Source organism: Choristoneura fumiferana, chromosome 17 (genome assembly GCF_025370935.1).
Source record: "Choristoneura fumiferana chromosome 17, NRCan_CFum_1, whole genome shotgun sequence".
In the NCBI taxonomy this organism is placed as follows: domain Eukaryota; kingdom Metazoa; phylum Arthropoda; class Insecta; order Lepidoptera; family Tortricidae; genus Choristoneura; species Choristoneura fumiferana.
The window spans coordinates 6,339,244-6,360,946 of NC_133488.1; the positions used below are offsets into that span (position 1 = coordinate 6,339,244).

The 21,703-nt window shown below is 36.3% G+C and overlaps 1 protein-coding gene across 4 annotated transcripts in view; it reads left to right on the forward strand.

The window, feature by feature from the left end:
- The window catches only part of LOC141437496 (potassium channel subfamily K member 18-like), a 238,779-nt gene extending 227,141 nt beyond the window's left edge, over positions 1 to 11,638 (forward strand). For all 4 annotated transcript variants that reach the window (XM_074100910.1, XM_074100907.1, XM_074100906.1 and 1 more), the window contains exons 3-7: positions 5,227 to 5,415; positions 8,248 to 8,435; positions 9,013 to 9,226; positions 10,215 to 10,443; positions 10,851 to 11,638. In XM_074100910.1, coding sequence (XP_073957011.1) covers positions 5,227 to 5,415; positions 8,248 to 8,435; positions 9,013 to 9,226; positions 10,215 to 10,443; positions 10,851 to 11,325 — 1,295 coding nt within the window. In that variant the 3' untranslated portion in view covers positions 11,326 to 11,638. The remainder of the gene's footprint in view (positions 1 to 5,226; positions 5,416 to 8,247; positions 8,436 to 9,012; positions 9,227 to 10,214; positions 10,444 to 10,850) is intronic.
- Positions 11,639 to 21,703: the final 10,065 nt, after the last annotated feature.

The window sequence follows — 21,703 nt, forward strand, 5'->3', positions numbered from 1 at the left end:
AGAACTGAAGAATAGTCTTATTCCACTTTCACAAATATTAAGTTGTGTCTAATGAATGACTGTAACTAAAGCACGTCTCATCTTAACTAATATTATTAATGCAAAAGTGAGTGTTTGTTTGTTAATTCAGCCTCAAAATTCTTAACCTAGCACAGTATTTTTCAATATGTGGGTTGCGATCCCCTGGTGGGTCACAGATTTTTTTTTATTCAACTGGATGGCAAACGAGCAAGTGGGTCTCCTGATGGTGAGATATCACCACCGCCCATAGACACCTGCAACACCAGGGGGATAGCAGATGCGTTGCCAACCTAGAGGCCTAAGATGGGATACCTCAAGTGCCAGTAATTTCGCCGGCTGTCTTACTCTCCACGCCGAAACACAACAGTGCAAGCACTGCTGCTCCCCCCCCCCCAAAGATGCCCTAAGATGCCCCTAAAGGGGGTCGAAGTATCTTTAAAATGCTCTAAATACTCTCGCCGTTACAATAACGGTTGTGTAAGTATGACTATTCAATGTTTGTATTACATAAAATACATAAAAATCACGACTGTATTCCCAAATGGGGTAGGCAGAGCACACGAAACGTTACCGCTTCGGAGCCACTTTTAGCAATTTTAGGTTTTAAGTTTGACAAAAACGGTACAATAGTGACAGGTTGCTAGCCTGTCGCCTACGGTGTACCTTAACCTATGTCCTCAGTCGCCTCTTACGACATCCATGGAAGAAATGGAGAGGTGTTATTCTAACCCGACACCACACGGGTATTATCAACGTAAGATAATACAAATAACTGTAAGAAAAAGTTAAAGTAAGCAGGGGGTCACCAAATATTTTTCAAACCACGGGGGACCGCGTCCTGAAAGAGTGAAAAACGAATAATGAAATTTAGTACGGAAATGGTTCGAAACCCTGAGAAAGACATTGGGTAGTTTTTATCCCAAAAAAAATGTACAGTTCCCGCGGAGTCGCGAGCAATAGATGGTAATTTATACAATTACGTAATTATTCTGTACTAATTGACAACATGATGATAATTATTCGACTACAAGATTGCACGGCGTTACGTATTGGTGAACATGATTGCATACCAGTTAAATGCAATTAGTCGGTTCCTGAATTTAGTGTTGATCATCTGTAGCAAACACTTTTAGTATAATTAACTATGTTATACAATATTATAACACAAGTAAGTTTATAGCCAAATACTAGTTCAACTCGCACACAAGAGTTTATAAAAATCCCCTAAAAGTATTTAAATCAATTTATGTACTTTATAATGGATCTATGCCATTCTTTAACAGTATTATAAGTAATAAAGTAAATGCACTGGAAGTATTATAACAAGAAGTTTAGTATGTGTTAGCCAGAATCAAATCAGTAATTATAAAGCTATTTTAGCACACGAGACATTAATTATTATTTCTAATTACTTATATAATCCATGAAACTAATGATCCAAAAACTCAGTGAGCATCAAATGAATCACATTCCAATTATCTACATTAATGTATTTTCAAGTTTAAATCTTGTTGATATTTAATTATCACTAACCGGATTAAGCTGGTTATTATTCATGTACTCGCATGTACTTATGCCGATTTAATCCTTGTAGTAAAATTTAGTTAACGTTTAAAATCACGTTCCAATTTTCATTTTGGAAGCGTAACGTTCAAACTCTCGAATGAGCCAATCAGCGCCACGTCCGATATTTCCAAAGCTTGTTTATACTTCTGTTATTGGCTGGAATTTTAATTAGAAGTTTAGGAGACCGATCACGTAGAAAAGACGGGGAGGAATCAGACTAATGAAACAATTTTAGCTTAAGGATGTGATTTGAGTCGGGGGAAGTAAACAAACGCTGACAGATTAATCAACAGGACAAAGAAAATATTTAATAGCCGTTACGGTGCCGGAGGAACAAATTTCTAGATATCAAGTTCTGTCTGTCTATTGAACAATGTTATTCCATCGTATTTTGTCGCATATTTTCGTATTTATCTGGATTTATCAATAGCTTCAGTAAACTTAAGTAAGCTAGTTGAGTAAGCAAGATACATACAATTTTCCGTCAAAATATGATGATAAAACATTATTCACTAACCCCCTTATTCATAAAACTTAACAAGCCTATGTTAACTAACAAATGCTTTGTCCCTTTCTAACAAATACAAATGTCGAAGTGACAGATAAGGACAAACGAATTTTAGCGGCATTTTAACTAAAATAGGTTTGATTGTCGTTCATGAATAAGGGGGTAAATCTGTACTGTCAATTATAAGCGGAGCATCGCTAAACGAGCACTTTGGCGCGGTTAATTAATAATTAGAATGTGTTACCTTTGATTTGACATACTTAATTTGACAGTCGCCCCCTTGACGTGTTTAATGTACCAATGACGCCGTTCGTATTACACTCTCAGCTTGTTATACGAGTAAAGAATACTTATTAAGATTAAGGTAGGTACCTACTTGTCTCAAAGTCAAAGTCAAAATATCTTTACTTATCCAATTTAGCACTTAATGCACTTATGAATGTCAAGAAAATTTAGCACCAGTTCGAAAAACTTCTGTTGAGAAGATTCCGGCAAGAACCTCAACGAGGTAGTATGTATATTTAATTTACAATGTTGCTCAATGATCTCATTATGTGATATATACCTACCATTAATATGTACACCTTCTCAAAAGAAAGTAAGAGGCACATTAGTATGAGTTTCTTAGTCAAAAGAACATTTTATCCAAATTAGGGTTTTAAGTTATTATTACACTACTTTGAATTTAATGCAAATAATCTATGTTGCATGGAGCGTTCCAAACCTTTTCAGCCGTTTTAGCGTAAATGAGTAATTAACACAAACACACACACACGACACACACACACTATCGCATTAAAAATTATATTAGTAGGATAACGTTTCCCGATCATCTTTATACGTCATGTTTGTTGTTTACATTATGGGACAAACAAGTCTTAATACAACTTGCAATAATTTATTTAAAAAGTTTACTTCTACGGCGCTAAGAAAATGTCGTCTAGGATAAATGAAAACTCTTTTCCTCCATTCCTGGCAACAAAAGCCGTTGGGCAGATATTCCAGGAAGCCTTCTTAAAAGTTAAATGGCTCTTTTAACTTTTGATTAAACTAAACAGGGCGGTGATTGCGGCCATCGTTAATTCGAGTGGACTATCGAAGTTATAATGGCGACTTCTGAAGATCTTGTCTCGAGACCTGCAATTATTTGATGGCAGCATTTTTAGAGATCCATTTTAAGAAAACTTTCGATTTATTACTTATTTTTATCATCAGTGCGTTTGCTTAGCGAAATCTAAGATCATTTTATAAACAAAAAAGTTAAGGTGCGCCGGATTATGATTTGAGCCCCAATCTCTTGGCTTTACGTACTCGCCAAGTGCCAACTGTGTAGGCGTATAACTAGGAGATGTGCGTACGTATCCCGTTCAGTGCACTCGAATAACCTATACGTTTTAAAAAAATGCCTTCTATTCGTCAGTAACATTTTGTTTATTATGCGTCTTTGAAGAATCGCGTTTCTTTGGGTAGGTATTATTTTGCGATTAGACACCGTGTTTTTTTTTAAACTAACTGGTAGTTTATGGCTAAATATTTTATCTTTTACATTTTTTATCGTTTTTTTTTTCATACATATGAGTATAATTACTTTAGATATTGTTAATGGTCAGATAAAAAAAACAACTAAACAAATGCCATTGACGTGGCACATAAGCGAACCATCATAAAAACTCAATTTTGAACCCTCTTTTGCTATGTGTGAATTAAAAATACATTGTTTTACCGCATTTAATTAATTGTCTTAATTCTTGATTACCTTTTAAACAGTATACTTCGGGCACTTATTTTGGCCTGTTAAATGTGCTCTTGAAGTTAACGGAAATCAAAAATAACACAGTGTAGGTACGTCATATTTATTTATACTAATTAACATTTTAGTACATGATATTATATCGGTTTTCGGCCCTTTAGAGTGGATGACAATGGAAATACAGTCAACAAAAAAGTCAGCAAAAAAACCTTGTATTATACCTACATTATATTTGTTTACAATAACTTGTTTTCATTTTTTTTCCAACACGGGACCCTCAACTTTTTCAAGGGATGTTTTTTCTACTTTTTTACACTGTAATTTGTAAGATTTAACGAAGGAGGGTTCGAAAGAATTTCACGGATTATTAAGTGAGACTTCCAAATTCTTGCGACTTTTACAAAAAATCTTGACCTAGTAAGGTTTATCATTGATTTAAAATGTCTCCGTTACCTTAGTAAGAAACAATGGGAAGAAGCGCTACTTTGGTTACTTTTCCGTTTGAGGACCGGATAGCCAAGTTGTTAGTAGTGACAGGCAAATATATCTAGCCTACTTAGCCTAAGAATAAGCAAAGCTTGGTGCCAGATAACGGATAATCATACCGGACAGACACAGACAGGAGATGGGATACTGGGTTGAGACACTAGCTTTAGTTAAAATGTTCAGTTTTTAGTTGTCTACATACTGTTTAATTTTCTTTAAGCATGAAGGATTCATATTCGTAAAAAAACAACATGCGAAAGTTTCACTTTGCAAATTAGTACCCTACGTACTGTATAGAAAAAGTTTTCTTTGATTTGTGGGTGTTCTAGTACTCTAACCTTACTCGTAGTTAGTCTCAAAGAGTGTTTTAATCCTTGACAGAAATAGGACCGATTGGCATTAAAAAAAAGTCAAATCTGTCGATTTTCTCGCTGACTGTACATTTTATCAAAAATCTGTGAACGTCGATTGTCATCACTCAAAAAGTTAGTAAAGGTCTCTTAAGAGCATTTTCGCGTAGCAGCAAGGGATCTAGTAGCTGCCCTTGCTGCCCCATCTCAACTTTCCACCCTGTATAAATACTTAAATTTATACTTACATACATATGTACAAACATTCATATTAATTAGAATCCGGAGACTCTATAGCTGCATAGCTAAGATCACTAATAACTAAGTATTTAAGCTATCCCGTCTTCGAAATTATTGAAACAAAGAAGATTATGATGTATGTGACCCTATGCTACGAAGTGCAAAATGCGAACTTCGTATCTTGCCGTCCCGCTGATGCTAATATTATTTAATACGAGAGTGAGAGGGACGGTACGATACGAACTTCGATTTTCGAATTTTGTAGAAGGGGCTATGAATTGTAACCTTTTTTTCTTTCTTTTCAGAACGTCTCAACGTTCTTTACGAGCGGAACTGGACGCGTCTCGTTCACGAACAGCTGAGGAAGTTCGAGTCCTCGATAGTGGCTGCGGCGCGGCAGGCGCCCGAGACGCAGCCCCAGGAGTTGGCGCTCGACTCCAAGTGGACCTTCTCCGGAGCGCTCATATACTGCATCACCTTAATAACCACGATAGGTTAGTACTTATATTTATAGTCCAGGAAATATAAATTGACCATCTGTAATCTTCACTTAATTTTCTGTAATCTTCATTACATTATTTTATCTATTAAAAAACCGACTCCAAAAAAATAAAAAAATGGAACCGACTACAAAACCCTTGAAAGTATTTTTCTAGGTAGGTACCTACTAGCTCGAAGTCGGTGCCTCAGCACGAGCCAGCAGGAATGGAACAATAGTCGTCTACCTCACCTACATACTATGGGTTTCAATCAATCCTGCTGGGTCGTGCTGAGTCACCGACTTCGAGCTAAAAGGTCCACCGAGCGAGCATTACATTAGTTTTGACGAGTTCCATTGGTCATCTACGGTCTTCTTCATCAGGTCCAGTTTACCAAATGATACTTTCTAAATGTAAATGCTTATCTTAATGCTAAAAAATGCCAAAATCGCCATAGGTGTGCCTATAAAATTTGAGGTTTGCCCTCGATTTCCCTAGGATTCCATCATCAGATCTTGATTTGGTGACAATGGGATCACCTCAGAAGAGTACCCTTTCCAATAAAAAAAGAATTTTGAAAATTCGGTCCACAATTGACTGAGTAATCGGCGAACATACATAAAAAAAAATACAAACATTGGAACATAGAACCTCCTCCTTTTTTGAAGTCGGTTAAAAAAAGCGAGTCGACTTTCGAGGCAAATAGCAAGTTACCAATGCATATTTCCTGAACTATATCTGGGTAATTTATTGAATCAGGCGTTATTTTGCGGCGGCGCTCCATATCAAACTATATATAAGGAATTACTTTGCTCTCCCGCGACAAGATATGAGATATGATATAAGATATGATAGTACACCTATGCAACAAATGTGTGATCCTCCACTCCGCCACCTACACTGTAAGAACACATACAAAGCGGCACAAACCCAACTAACGCCACTCAGAGCAACCCAGCCGTTAAACATGCTACCAGGTTAAGATTGTTTTTTGGAGTCTTTTTGTAATTTTTATTTCAACTCCAAATTTTTGTTCGGTCATCCCGTAAAATCCATATCGAAAATACAAACTGAAACATAGATGCACAGAAAAACCAGAAAAAGAGACCAGCGCTGGGAATCGAACCCAGGTCCTCAGCATTCCGTGCTGCGTGCTACACCGCAACACCACCACTGGACAGGAGTACAGACACGAATTTTCCTATGCACCACAAATCTCAGCTTACTTACTTACTTACTTCGCCGGCTCAGCGACCCAAAGTGGATCTTGGCCTCCGACACAAGACTTCGCCAATTGTTCCTACCCTGTACAACAAGGCGCCAGTCTGCCAATCTGCGCATGTCGCATAGGTCTTTTCGGACTTCATCCAACCAGCGATACCTAGGCCTTCCGATTGGCCGTCTTCCAGTCGGTTGTCCTAGGTATGCTCTCTTGGCCGCACGATCCTCTCCCATTCTCTCCACGTGGCCGAGCCAACGAAGCCGCGCAGACTTGCTCTCGCCTATAATGTTGACAAATCTCAGCTTGTTTATTTCTTATTTAGTCACTTAAGCAGCGACACTAACGACATCTATGCTGTAGCCCTCATCAAGAAACTTTCAGCACTCCATAGGAACTAACCGCTCACCCACAAAAAACAAAAAGACAAAATACAAAAAGACTCCAAAAACCAGTCTTAATTTGATTGCTTAATAACGACATCTCTTGTCCGGGTTACTGGCACTTGAGGTATCCCATCTTAGACCTCTAGGTCGGCAACGCATCTGCAATACCCCTGGTGTTGCAGATGTTTTGGGCGGTAGTGATCACTTACCATCAGGAGACCCACTTGCTCGTTTTCCATCCAGTCAAATAAAAAAAAATAGGATACAATAATTAAAATGTTAGGAAAACAATACTTAAATATTAAACCGAGCAATGAAAGGCTAAATTTAGGCTTTAGTTGTATTATAATTTAAGCTTTAATGCCTTAGCCTACAATTTAATTATACGCTCGATTGTAACTACATGAATAAGATAGCAGCTGTTATACGAACACACCATGCACACAAAGATGATTTGGTTGCAATAACCTAATCAGCAAAAAGTTGGAAAACCCCCGAATTTGTCATCTCAAAAACGGCTAAACTGATTTTGATGAATCATGTCTAAGAACCATTGCTAGAAAACCTGATTTCAAATAAAGAAAACCGCATTCAAATCGGTCCACTCGTTAAAGAGCTACGGTGCCACAGACTGGCACACATAGCGGTCAAACTTATAACACCCCTCTTTTTGCGTCGGGGGTTAAAAAAAAGAAAGAGAAGCGTAGTACTATTAGATTTTATGCAGATAAGATCACATACAAACAGACATGCGCTTTTGCTACTGCTACAAACCTATCCTCACAGTGAGTTATTGTTTGCTTTGTATTATTATATGCCTTGTCTATAAATACACTGCAACGTGAAACCTTACTTTAGCGCACTTATAATCTGAATCTCGAATAGTTAGACTTCCGATGTATTAAGTTCTGCAGACACATGCTCATTAAAAGACGTACTTTCAAATAATTTATTGAATCAGGAGATACTTTTTCCATATCAAAATGAACTAAAAACAATCACTTTGCTCACCTGACCATGTTAGATGTTTAACATCTGGGTAGCATGGTGAACGGTTGTGTTGCTCTGAGGATGAACTCTGGTTGATTTCGAAACGCGTCAGTGTAGTCCGTGGTGATAGTTGGGTTAATGGAGTTTGTGAGGAGATTGAGAGACACATTTGTTGCGCAGACGTAGCTACCATAAGGTCGCGGGTGAGTGAGCAAAGTAATTGTTTTAGTTCACCATTATTTTTATCTCTAGGTTATGGAAACGTATCTCCACGCACGGCAGCTGGCAGAGCAGCCACGGTAGCTTATGCAGCAGCGGGGGTGCCACTAACCCTGGCATGCTTGGCAGGCTTAGGGGCCTCACTGGCACGCTTGGCACGAACAGCCTGGCTGAGTGCCACTAAAAAGAAAGTGCCGAAGACGTGGAGAAAAGAAGGGGAGGTGAGAGAACTACTGTGTTATTTGATCTGTGTTTAATTTAACTATTATTTTGAATACTGATGCTATATTGTTTGTTCATCAATGAAGTCATTACTCGGCTTATAAACGTCCAACTGTACTCGTCCTCTCGTATTAAGAAGGCTTCGGCTTTTATTCCCAATTAAACTGTCTTGTTGACATAACTTGCTTATTCATATGCGTACCTATGCGTTTTCCTTAACCGTTTACCAAATACATAGTTAAGAGGCGATAAAAATTGTTTCATACGATTTAATCTACGATTAGAACGTGTCACTTACTCCTTGATCAATCGACCAAAAACGCTTTTTAATGTTTCTCGGTAATTTAGACAAAACACAACGAACGTAGACAGCACAATGTTGAAATATCGATAGCTCATTAAAGGTCTACATCCCATAACAAATATATCCAATCCTAATAATAATATCCTAATGTATTTTTCTGTGTATCAAAAATGAGTAAATAAATGTCTCTCTCTTTCACTTTCTATCTCTTTCTCTTTATCTCTGTCTATTTTAGTCCGCCAAAGCCATTATTTCTACTTTTTTGCCTCCAGACGGAAAACCATTTCCAACTGCACGAGCAGCAGCGTCTGCTCCCGCAGCCGACTGAGCATAATCAGTACACGTCGTTCCCGCCCCGGCACCGGCCCAGCACGGTCAGGGCACGGGCCGGCGAGCGGGGCCAGTACTCGCAGGTGTTCGAGCGGGCGCCGCCGAGTCCTAAGTCTGCGACACTGGGTCGCGTGAAACGCAGTGCCTTGGCTGATGGTATGTATTATGTCTTCAGATTATTTTTATCTCATTTTTTAGGGTTAGGGGAGCCAAAATGGCAAAAATGGAATCCTTATAGTTTCGCCACGTCTGTCTGACTGTCTGTCTGTCCGTCCGCGGCTTTGCTCAGAGACTATCAGTGCTAGGAAGCTGTAATTTTGCACGGATATACGTAGCAATAATGCTTATGCCGACAAAAAGGTAAAAAAAAAATGTAGGTACCTCCCATTTAGGCTTAAAGCGGTAGTATTTTTCTCTCTCATCTTATCTTATAGTGGGGATAGGTCTTTTAAAATCATTGGGCACATCACAATGTGAAGAAGATTTTTCGATTTTCGAAGCGTCGCGATGGACGTTAAATCGTTTTGTTCCCACTTCTATGAAGCTGGACACAAAATTGGTCAAAGCAAAAATGTGAGGTATTTTAATAAATGAGTAGGATAAGGCCTCTGCTGAAGTTCACCACAGAACTGATATATTTGACCCCGACTAGTGCTGTTTCTTTATCAAAATTTAGTTATAAGTTGTGTTGAATAGAAATAAATACTAGTAAGATCACAAACATTGCGATACTTTGTTGTTCCATTTGGGAATTAAGTGCGTTTATACCTGCTGAGCTGCCAACGTTGCATTTTTGTTAATTTTTCTCGATTATTCCATAAAAATTTAATGAAAATTAAAAATGTGGTCTGATAGAACTCTTTTTAATATAAAAGTTAATGTATCTACTCCAATAATTATTCGTGATAGACTTTTATATTGTTTAAAAACGAATAAATGCTTATTAACGGTTTTCAAAGAAAAGTTCTAAAAATATAACGCCCTTAAGAAACTTATACTCCCAAGCTTCTGACCATATTATTATGAGAAAATTAATTTATCATAAGCAAAAAAAAAAGCCCAGTTTTCTTGTAATTAGAACTGAACAGTAAGGTTTAGTTGTCTTTATTCATTCGTTGTATATATCTTATTTCTTTCAATCCAGAACCTCATTCATCCACAACACTTCAAACCCAAACCTTAGACCGCAAGCGGACAACGGGCAGCTTAAAATGCCTGGCCACAGTCCACGGGCCTGGCCGAGGCAGAGGGCGGGGCAGTATCCAGAGGCCGAGAGGAGCCGCCATAGAACAGCTGATTGCTGAGGAGTGCGGGGAACTGCCGTTTAACAGGAGTGAAGAGGACTTGGAGGACTCTGAGGATCCTGATGAAACGTGAGTAAAGATTATGTAAAGTCTAGCTAATATTAATTCAGCGTTTACTGTTATCTGCCCGCCAACAAAATGTGATTTTGAAATAGTTTCTCTTCTTCATGGAAACTAAGCTTGGGAGATGTATTGACACCGAATGTTTTTTTTTTTCATGTCTATTGTCACACTTTTTAATCTTTTTAATGTTCAATGGGATTCGAGCTATATTTTCGTTATGTTTGATGTAGATGTTCTTGGAGTATAATTTTCTTTATCTTAGACATAGCACGATTGCATTTACTTGTACAATGATGCAAGTTATTGCGTTGAAATATTCGGAGCTCATTAAAATATAATCGGTGATCATCACCCCGAAGAAAAAATACCTCATGCAAATCATTTCAAACTGCTATTATTTTATTCCTTTACAGAATATGTCCCCACGATACCCCATCACGAGTGCCTTTGATCTGGAAGGATGAGAACAAGTCGAAGAGCTGTGCTGTTCCCAGCAGCAGTGTCTCCACTAGCGTGCAGCATCACATCAGCCAGGGCATCGAGCACTGCCACGTGCCCGTCAGCATCGTCCTCTTCCTCCTCTTAGCCTACATTTGCGTGGGAGCCGCTATCTTCTCCGCCTGGGAAAATTGGAGCTTTCTCGACGCAGCCTATTTCTGCTTCATAGCCCTAGCAACCATCGGTTTCGGAGATTTCGTACCCACTAGCTTCATAAACTCAAAACAAACAACAGAAAACTCTAAAAGTGAATACATCCAGATGATAGCCTGTTGTGCGTACCTAGTTTTTGGGCTTATATTAATAGCAATGTCTTTTAGTCTTCTACAAGATGAAGTGGTCGCCCGATGTTCACAGATAGCTAATAGTTTAGGTCTGTCACGGCAATGACAGTACGAGAAGAGCGATTGTAGCTCGACAGATAACAATCTGGGAATGTTATGATCGTTGTTATAAGAAGGAGTTAGTTTAGGGTCCAAGTTATATTTAATTTCATCATTGGATCCGGTTTCTGTACTTCTTATTATTGAAACTGTAATTTGTATCACCATAACAATAAAGGTTCAATATTATTCTCATATCTGTCTACATGTAACGCTGGAATTATTACAAAAAAATCGAAATTTTTACGAAATTTGTACTTTAAAAAAAAGGTGAAGATGTTTGTGATGTATGTAAATAATGTAATATACTATTTATAAAAGCAAGGCTGAAATTGTAATGAAACAATAAAATTGTGTTGAACAGTGTTGATGGTTTTCTTTTAAACGTATTCTGTATGGGACAAGTATTTTCTTGGGAGAATTACTGGGCATGTTGTTGAATTCTGGCCACGTCAGATGAGCCAGGCGAACCGGGATGTTGCGCGAAATATTCCCTGATGGCTTGTGAAATACGCCGCAGAAGAGGATTAAGGAAGAATGGGGTTCGGGAATAGCCAACTTTAAAACAGTATGCGTAGTATTAATAAGCGTCATGAATATATCATCCTACTAATATTATACTTACGTGTAAAAGTTTGTGTGTGAGTACATTAATATTTTGTAACTCTTTACCGCTAAAACGGCTGGATAGATTTGGTACACGTATAATATATTTATACCTGGGCGACCGAGCTTTGCTCGGGCTAAAAATCGTTAATAAGCGTTTTCCCAGAGATAACACCCAGCTAGATCGATTTATCATCCCCGAAAACCCCTACATACTAAATTTTATCGAAATTGTTGGAGCCGAGTTGGGGCGTTTCCGAGACCCCGAAATATATATTTTATGTGTACAAGAATTGCTCGTTTAAAGGTATTAGATAGATAATAAGTGGATATAATATTGAACTCATGTTATCCTACACAGATATCGTCACTACTTAAAAAAAACTCGTAGCTCAAAATAGATAATTTTTCTGAGTGAACTTTGTAGACATTACATCAAGGTTCAATTTTGTTGACATATTGATTTTAGTTACGAGATTTTTTCAAAGTAGTGACGATATATATCGTAGTCGTCAGGGAAAGTAACTTCCCTAGCGCATTTTACCTAAAGTGTGATTAAGTCGTTAAAAAGTAATCAAACACGGTAAAGAACTCAAATTAACAGATAACAAGATGAATAAGAAACTTGAAAACTTTGCCGTTTGCTATTACTTAAGTTTCTAGTTTACATCTAAATGAGTTGCTGGAGATAAAAGTATTACGAAACGTACTGTTTACCAACAACCTACCTACTGTGTATAATATGGTGTCCAATGGGACGGGGCGGTAAATCACTCGTTTTACGCTCAACGTGGGTCACCCATTATCGGGTTGTACTACATAATGAAAATAGGGATTAAAAAAGTACCCAAGTGTGAGTCTGACTTGGAATATTTAGGTATTCCGTAGAAATTGAAAGCAAGCGAAAAAATTGCTTGAATGTATTTCACAGTACCTCTATGAAACTAAAGCTATTTAACAAGCGTTTATTTAACTTGCAATACAGAAACGTAAATGTTTTGATAGTTTAATGGGAGAATTTCAATATTTAAGACACCAATTAACGTTGTTTTGTTTACATTTAGTTAAATACATATCCAAAACAAGTATAGATACTATAACCTGTATAAACACTATGTGCCAAAAGAAGAGTAGGTACTGTTTTATGCGTTCTACACTGTGCTCCGACTGGGTACTCCAATGGGATGCGCACGCGGCGTTGCGCGCAACATGGGTCACCATTATCAGGTTCTACTACTATTTTGGGAGCAGAGCTTATAAATAATTCTCCTGAGCATTACCCCTGTTAGAAGTAGGTACAAAATACCGCAAAGTCTATGACCGAGTTGTACGTAAAGTTACCTATTCATTTGGCAAAAGGTACTTAAATTTATTCCTCTATTTTCTACTAATGTTGTGTCATGGTAAGTAAAAATTTATTAAAGTAGCCTCGAATAGAAGTTTTGGACACACTAGTGGATCATACTAGTTTTTAAAACACTTCTTAGTAGGTATGATAAATAAAAACCGATTTTTTTTATTCGACTGGATGGCAAACGAGCAAGTGGGTCTCCTGATGGTAAGAGATCACCACCGCCCATAAACATCTGTAACACCAGGGGTATTGCAGATGCGTTACCACCTGCAAACTCTACCATACGTTTCATAATCGCATTTCATTATTTAATCCGTAAATATTCAACTAGAATAAACTTCAGCAATAAATCAGAATCAACAAGCAAGCAAATATTCAGTTACATTTCCAATAAGTTCAACATGAATTCGCAAATTTCATATTAAGCGTGAAATAAAAGAGAATATATCAATGTGTTCGCTGGACGGACGATTTCCTGCACTCGGAATATCGTAGTATCGATAAAAGGATTATCTGCATCATACGTCGTGTCACTCACAGATATCCTGTAATTTTATTTTATTGAAATATTTCCGAGCAGGTTTAAAGGAGAAAAAAGTTGTAACTGCACGTTATTGTTGCTCTACAGGCGAGCGATTTCCTAGAATAGTGTAAGTATCATGAAGATTAAGGTTGCTCTTCTATACAATAAGAACATACATAAAATGACTCTGGATAAGTCTATGCTCTATTCCCCATAATAGCACTTATGTACCATAATGTTGCTAAAATCATACGCTGCAGCAGAATGCCAAACCTAGGTTCAACTTTTACACGATTTATACTTCGTTTTTTTAGCATTAGAAAGAAGCTAAGCGATGTTGACGTGTCTTTATATTGAAAAACACTTTTGAAACACTAAAGTCATAACAAAAATGGACGACTACCTACCAACTTAAAAAATAACTTAATTCGTATGGTTTTAACCCCCGACGCACAAAGAGGGGTATTATAAGTTTGACCGCTATGTGTGTCTCTGTGTGTGTGTGTGTGTGTGTCTATCTGCGGCACCGTAGCTCTTAAACGGGTGAACCTATTTGAATGCGGTTTTTTTATTTTAAAGAAGGGTTTCTAGAGATGTCTAAAGATGGTTCTTAGACATGTTTTATCAAAATCGGTTCAGCCGTTTTTGGGATATTACACTTTGAAGTTACAATGACGGGGGTTTTCCAACTATTTGTTGGTTAGGTTATGTAGAACAAAAGCTTTCCGAACTAAATGCATAGCTGCTAACATAAGAAACACGTATTTGTATTCAAGTTTAAAGAAAGTTTGTCATTTTCATGTTTCTAAGTTACCTATAACAAGCTACTAAGTTACCCATGTACAAATTAAGATTCAACTAAACTCAGACAAATTACAAAAAGAACATTCGTTAAATTGTCAACAGTGCCACTATAATGGCTCCAAAATTATATAATAAGCTACCTAATGCGTTTAAAAACACAAATCTAAATAATTTTAAGAAGTTATTATCAAAATTGTTGTTAAATAAATGTAATTACAGTTAAGGAGTACTTTAATGATCTTGACATATGAATTATGTTCATATTTATTTTAATTAATTCACAACTTGATTATTATTATTTGTCTGTTTGTTTGTTGATTGTTTTTTTATTATTTGTCTACCACATAAAAATGAATTAATTTGACATAGATTGCACACGTGAATTGTTACTATTATAATGGTTATTTTGAACTTAATTTAATTTATTTGTAGCAATAATTTTTTAAATGTTGTAAATTTGTTTTGCCTCGGATTTTTTTTTAATTTAGTATTTAAGACTCATATAATTCGTATGCCCGAACGGGTACGATGTAGCTGAACATTATTTCAACATTGTAACTACAACTGCAGTGTATATACATATTTTCGACGAATAAAAATATTGATTGATTGATTGAAATTTAACCAATTTCACACAGCCATTCCGTAAGTGGGTACGTAAGCTTCAATATCGTTTCCATCCTACGTTACATCTTGAAACATAACACTGTTGATATAGTAATCCAAGCACCTATTCCAAATAACCACGACCCTTAGCTGCCACTTGAACCGTACCTTTGAGTCGGCTAACTTGTTCTACGAGTAACTAGTTACCGAATTCCGAAATATCGCCGGCGGTACCTGGCTTTGACGTGCCAACTTAATAAAACTTATCAATGCAACCTGTGGTAACAACGGTAAACTTCCACGTAGCCTTTGCCTGCTATGAAGTGGTTATAGGGTTTAATAAGATTTTTGCATTCGGAATTCGAAAATTGTAAAGCAACTTGGGAATTGAGTTACTTTACAGTTACATAATACGTAAGTTTCAAATGTGGCAACATTTTGAAAACAGAATAATGCGATATTCCTTTATAGCACAGAATGGAAATTTCTGTAGGACCCTAAGATAGTTCAGACCTGTGTTTTGCGAAAACTAATACTTTACTGGTCTGAAACCGAAAGAAAATTAAAAAAAAACTGCACCGGGGGCGAAGCCGCGGGCACCAGCTAGTAGAATAAATAAAAACAAAACACATAATATTCATTACGTATAACTTCACTTTCTATATTTTTTTAATATACCATACTTTTGCTTTAATGCTCATAACGTATAATGATAAAATATAAAATTTCATAATGTAGGTATCCCTGCTAAAAAAAAACCTAACGTCGAAGGCTAAGGCGGGAGCTACGCAATATCGTTACTTATAATATATTTTAATTTAACCGATGTATTCGACTAGTTTTTTATAGAAGTAAATTTTGAGCTAAAGTTACGTCTAATAATTTTAAAAAGTAGCAACTAATTTATTTTGACTGAAATTGTTAGCTTGCATTTTCAAGAAGTAAAATAGCGCATTACAATTTCGCATAATTAGAGCGAGCGTGTGCATTTCATAAAACAAAAACATATTCGCAATTACAAAACCAGATACGCGTGATGTGAATTAATTTTACTGACTTGGCTTTTAATACTTACAGGGTGAGATCTAGGACGTAATACAAAATTAGTGTTTCGTGCTCAGTTAATGCTGGGTAATATAATGCATTAACTCTTTTGTTGAAATAAGTCTGATGAAATTTGCGGTTTCCATACATTGTTCATGATTTCTTATTTCAATAATGTATAGAAACCACATTTTTTACATTATATTACCCAGCATTATATTACCCAGCACTAACTGAGCACAAAACACTAATTTTGTATTATGTCCTAGATTTCACCCTGTACAATTAGTCCGTCCATTTTATAAAAAAAAAATCGGACACGTATTTTTTCTTATGTTAATTAAACAAATAATTGTGGGCATAGCCGGTTAAAGTTCTATATTATTATTATGACGTCACACCAACGTACACTCCATGAGCTCTAAAAAATACCTTCGGATTTTAGAAGCATTCTTCGGGTATCGACGATGACACGCGATCATGATATGTGGTTCTGTTCTGTTATCAACTTGCAAAACTTTTCAAAGTTACCGTAAAAGTTATGTTAAGCATAACAATCAGTACAAAATAAACCTTACTGTAATAATATGACGCTTATTTATCTTTTTCTAATTTTAATACAATATGACTTTTTGACATGATACAAATAAAACAAAATCAGCATTTTCGAATTCTTCCATCGTTAAATTAAATAGAGAACACCCCGCCTTAACACCCTACTTTTGTTTGGAAATATATAGAGCTGTTATACTGTGTCTACTTCTCTTGGGTATGTCAAATTATTATTATTTTGTTTGCTTCGTTTAATATTTTTTAATGTACTTTTCGAAATCCTCGCTGCTTTTATAACTCGGTCTTGCACCTCATTAAAATATTTACAATCAACAAACTTTCAGCTTCTTTAAAAAAAATACATTATAATTATAAACAAAAAATAAACAATTTCCCGTTATTGGCTATTTACAGAAATACCCTATTTAATTTGACTCCCCATAGAAATCCATTTTTGAAAAATAAACTGAATAAATAAGTTAGTGATGGTTTTAACTGCTCTATGTAAATCAATGAAAACACAACGAGTGCACTCTCCGCGTGATGGATTGCTAGGTAAGTACTAAGTCGAAAAGACTATTGTCATTTTCTACAACACGAATCCTTCCGATTTCTCCCGAAACCCGAAGGTTTTTCTAAGAGCTCACGGATTTTGGATTGTACACTTTACTAAGGAGTGACGTCACAGGCGCACTCTCAAAATTTGATGCGCTTCATCTTCGTAATCTTTTGTTTGATTGACAAATGAAATAATCTAACCTAACCAACAAAAAGTTGGAATACCCCCGACTTTGTCACTTCAAAGTTCAATATCTGAAAAACGGCTAAACCGATTTTGATCATACATGTCGAAGAACCATCGCTAAAAAACTTGCTTTCAAATAAATAAAAAAACGCATTTAAATCAGTTCACCCGTTTAAGAGCTACTATGCCACAGACAGACAGACATACACACCTAGTACTACCTTTTCGCAACGTAACGTTTAGCAACCTGTTTCATTTCGCAACTTTTCATTTCGCAAACTCTAAAACTGTAAATATTTCAGGGCCATCGTGTAGAACCCTGTAGGTTAGGTTAGGTTGGTTTTATAAAAATCCTGAAATATTTACAGTTTCAGAAATATTAAACAGATGGGAAATGAAAAGTTGCGAAATGAAACAGGTTGCCAAACGTTATTCGTCGAAACATTAGTAAACCTACACACCCATAACGGTCAAACTTATAACACCCCTCTTTTCGCGTCGGGGGTTAAAAATACGTATGCAATATTTTCTGATAGTCTCAACTGACAGACTAAACATAATTATATTTTTTACCCAGGAATGCACCCAATTGGTTAAACTTAAAAGGAGGATTCGTCAACAACTGTAAACACATTGTTAGAAAATAAATGATTTTGAAATGATTTTTGATTTTTTGAATTGGTATAAACTTTCCCAGTAATTATAGCTACATAATAAACTCCGTGTACAAGCCTATAGCCCAGACGTTTTCAACCGGTATGCCGCCTATATTTTCAGGTGTGCCGCGATTCCCGCTTAGTGTATGCGGCATTGATTGAAATCATGAATAGCTATTTTAATGAGAAAATATCGATACCTCCTACGTATACTGGTACTAGTGACAAATTTCAGATTTTTAGTTTTTTGCAATTTTGTGATTAATATTTCCTTATTTACCTACCACAAAAAATTTGGACGGATATTCCTATTAGTTTTGGAAATAAAGTGACGTATATGAATGCATCTAACACCGTTTTGCTAATCGGTACAACGTATACTGAGGCAACCGACATGCACCACTATACGCGGCACCGATATTGTCGCGGGGCCGGGGAAGTCGAGTGTAACTGGCAGTTGCCTCAGTGTACGCGCTAGCCGTCGCTGCGTGCGGACCGTTTAAACTGTTCTACGAGCACATAATTTGATAGTATATATAAAAAAAAACATGTTTTGGTTTGGCAAGACCACAATAGCCGTATTTCTCATAGACAGTCATGGAAACTAAATCCAATGTGAAACCTTTTCGTGATCTATTTCGCTATGATTTCTTTGGCAAATGTATGGGATGTCAACATAACATTGGTAGTACAACGGTTCGACCCCAGTACCAGTACGTGATTCAATTTCCTCGGCTATACCTACATGTACGCGTGCTAGAAATATAACATTGCAGTATTACATTGCATTTTGGTAGTTGAGCATCCCCAAAAGAAGGCGAAGGCATGCATGCTTTAATTAAAATGAGAACAGTAAATTTCAATATACCTACAGGTTGATAAAAAAAATCCTGTACTATACTGTAACGCATATTAGGGCTACTGATTACTAATACGATATAAGTGGGAAAACATCGAAATTAGAAAGTCTTCTTGCGACTCCGCTTCCATACAAAACTTTTTTTTTTCGAATCACAGTATTTTTCTACTTGGATCATATTAGTAATTAGTAGCCCTAATGTGGTTTAAAGTATAGTACAGGGTTTTTAATAACACCCTATACACATTTTTTATACACACCTAAGAAATGGTACCTGGCTATGTATATGGCGAAAACGGGTAAACCGTATGAAGTTATAGAAGTTTCCCAAGACTCAGAAATCTATTGTCAAGAGGACATTAATATATAAGGCGTATTATTAAAATTAATGATTATATCATGGATAAGGAAATTTGGAAATAATTCCGATCCGCATTGGCGAGTGCTTACTCCAAATAGCGAATTGAGAACTGTTTTAAATATGTAGTTGTGTTAAATACTTGTGATGTATAGATATCACTAAAATATGATTGTAAATCTGTTTACAAAATATACCTAGGTTTATTGCCAGACTCTTCTCAACAGAGGTTTTTACGAACCGGTGGTAAATTTTTTGACATTCATAAGTGCTTGTTACAATCTAAATTGAATAAAGATATTTTGACTTTGACTCAATATTTCATGTCAAAGCTTGTCTTAAGCAAAGTGCCAATCAGACTCGCGCACGAAGGGTTCCGTACCATCTATACAACTTCATTAGGATTAGCAAAAAAATGGCAAAAAAAAACATTTGTTGTATGGGGGCCCCCTTAAATATTTATTCTGATCTATTTTTTGTTATATATATATTATATCGACTACAGTTATACATAATCTGTGAAAATTTCAACTGTCTAACTATCATGGTTCATGAGATACAGCCTGGTGACAGACGAACGGACAGCGAAGTAGTATAAAGTAGTAGGGTTTCCGTTTATACCCTTTGGGTATGGAACCCTGAAGAGGCACAAAAAGCTAAACCGTTATGTGGATACAAATGGGTGCGATGCGATATATGTATCACATGAGGAACCTTTCACAATAAAATATGAGTACACATTTGAACAGGAATACGAATCCATTGAATGTGTCATTAATTTAAAGCACTTAATACAATTACTTTTCTTAATAAAACCATTTATATTTCAAGTGAGGCTTTTTATAAAGGTATATTTCTTTTTTTTGTATAGCACGTTTAAAACATTACTAGCGGTATATTGGTACAAGTGGAATGCTAATGTTAGCGTATAATGATGCAAGTGATAAAAACGTTTATAAATCAAAAGATGAAGGTAAAAGAGCATCTGTTTTATTGTTCATTGCAAGCCATATAAGTATTTCATCTAAAAATTCATATACAATATAAAAATATCGTTAGATCAGTAATCTACGCATTACGCCGTATACTGGAGCAATTGGTAATTAGCTCAGTATACCGCACAACTACAAGATGTAAAATACGCGTATAGTAGTGTATCTGCAATTTTCTCAAAAACCATAAGAAATTTCAAAATTCCATGAATACAGGTAGAAAGCAAATATTTTCTTTGGAACCAATGCAAAATTTTGAAAAGTTATATCATCAAATGAGAAAGTTACAGGTTTTGGAACCTTTGAACAGCTCTCCTGTAAATTTATGATTATGCACTTGTACCAGTATACGTAGGAGGTGTCGATATTACGAAAACAACTGACGCGTGGCGTGTACGATTTGTACCTAAAGGTGTCAACAAGACTCTGTAAATAAGCCTTCGCTGTCCGTTATGCTATACATATTATTATTATGGGCATACTGTAGGTACGGAACCCTATAGTGCCAGTCCAACTCGTACTTGGCTATTTTTTACTGGTGTGCCGTAAAATTTTGATGAAACGAAAAGTGTGCCGTTAAAATTAAAAAGGTTGTAATAGCCTGCTATATATGCCATCTTAAACGCTTCTCTTTCCTCTCCCTGACGTGAGTATTGAAAACGACGCGTTCCCGGAGATAGATAGCCCGAACAAAGGTTTCATTTGTCTTGGAAGACGGCAAAAACGGTGATCGATGCGAACTGTTTATAAACACCTGTTTACAACTTATTTCTTTCGGGGAGTTGGGTAATTGATGTGTTTTTGATGCGAACGATTATCTATTGGTACGTTATTGGTGGAAAATTTGTCTGCTTTGATGTATTATTTAGACTCTTGAGTGTCTGCTAAGTAGATACTTAGGTATACCAGCAGATGTTCCTGCGCTCTGACTTCTGGCCGCAGGGTGTGTGATGTTTAAGGTAGCGACGAAGACAAATTCTATAATAAAAGTTATGATAATTGGATTTTACAGCGCATTAGTAATGCTGTAAATTTGCATTGATAAACAAATAAATAAATATATATATATATATATATATTTTTTTTTTTAACTAGCCTACAATAGTGTCCCACTGCTGGGCAAATAAATAAATATTATAGAATATTAAATCTAACACTCGCGTAGAAAATACAGCCCAAGACCCCTTATTTTGTGAAGAGTGAGAGAGCCTGTGTCCTGAATTGGGACGCATTGTTAGAGTATAGCTTGAAAATAATGATAATCCGGTTTGAAGGACCAATGCTAA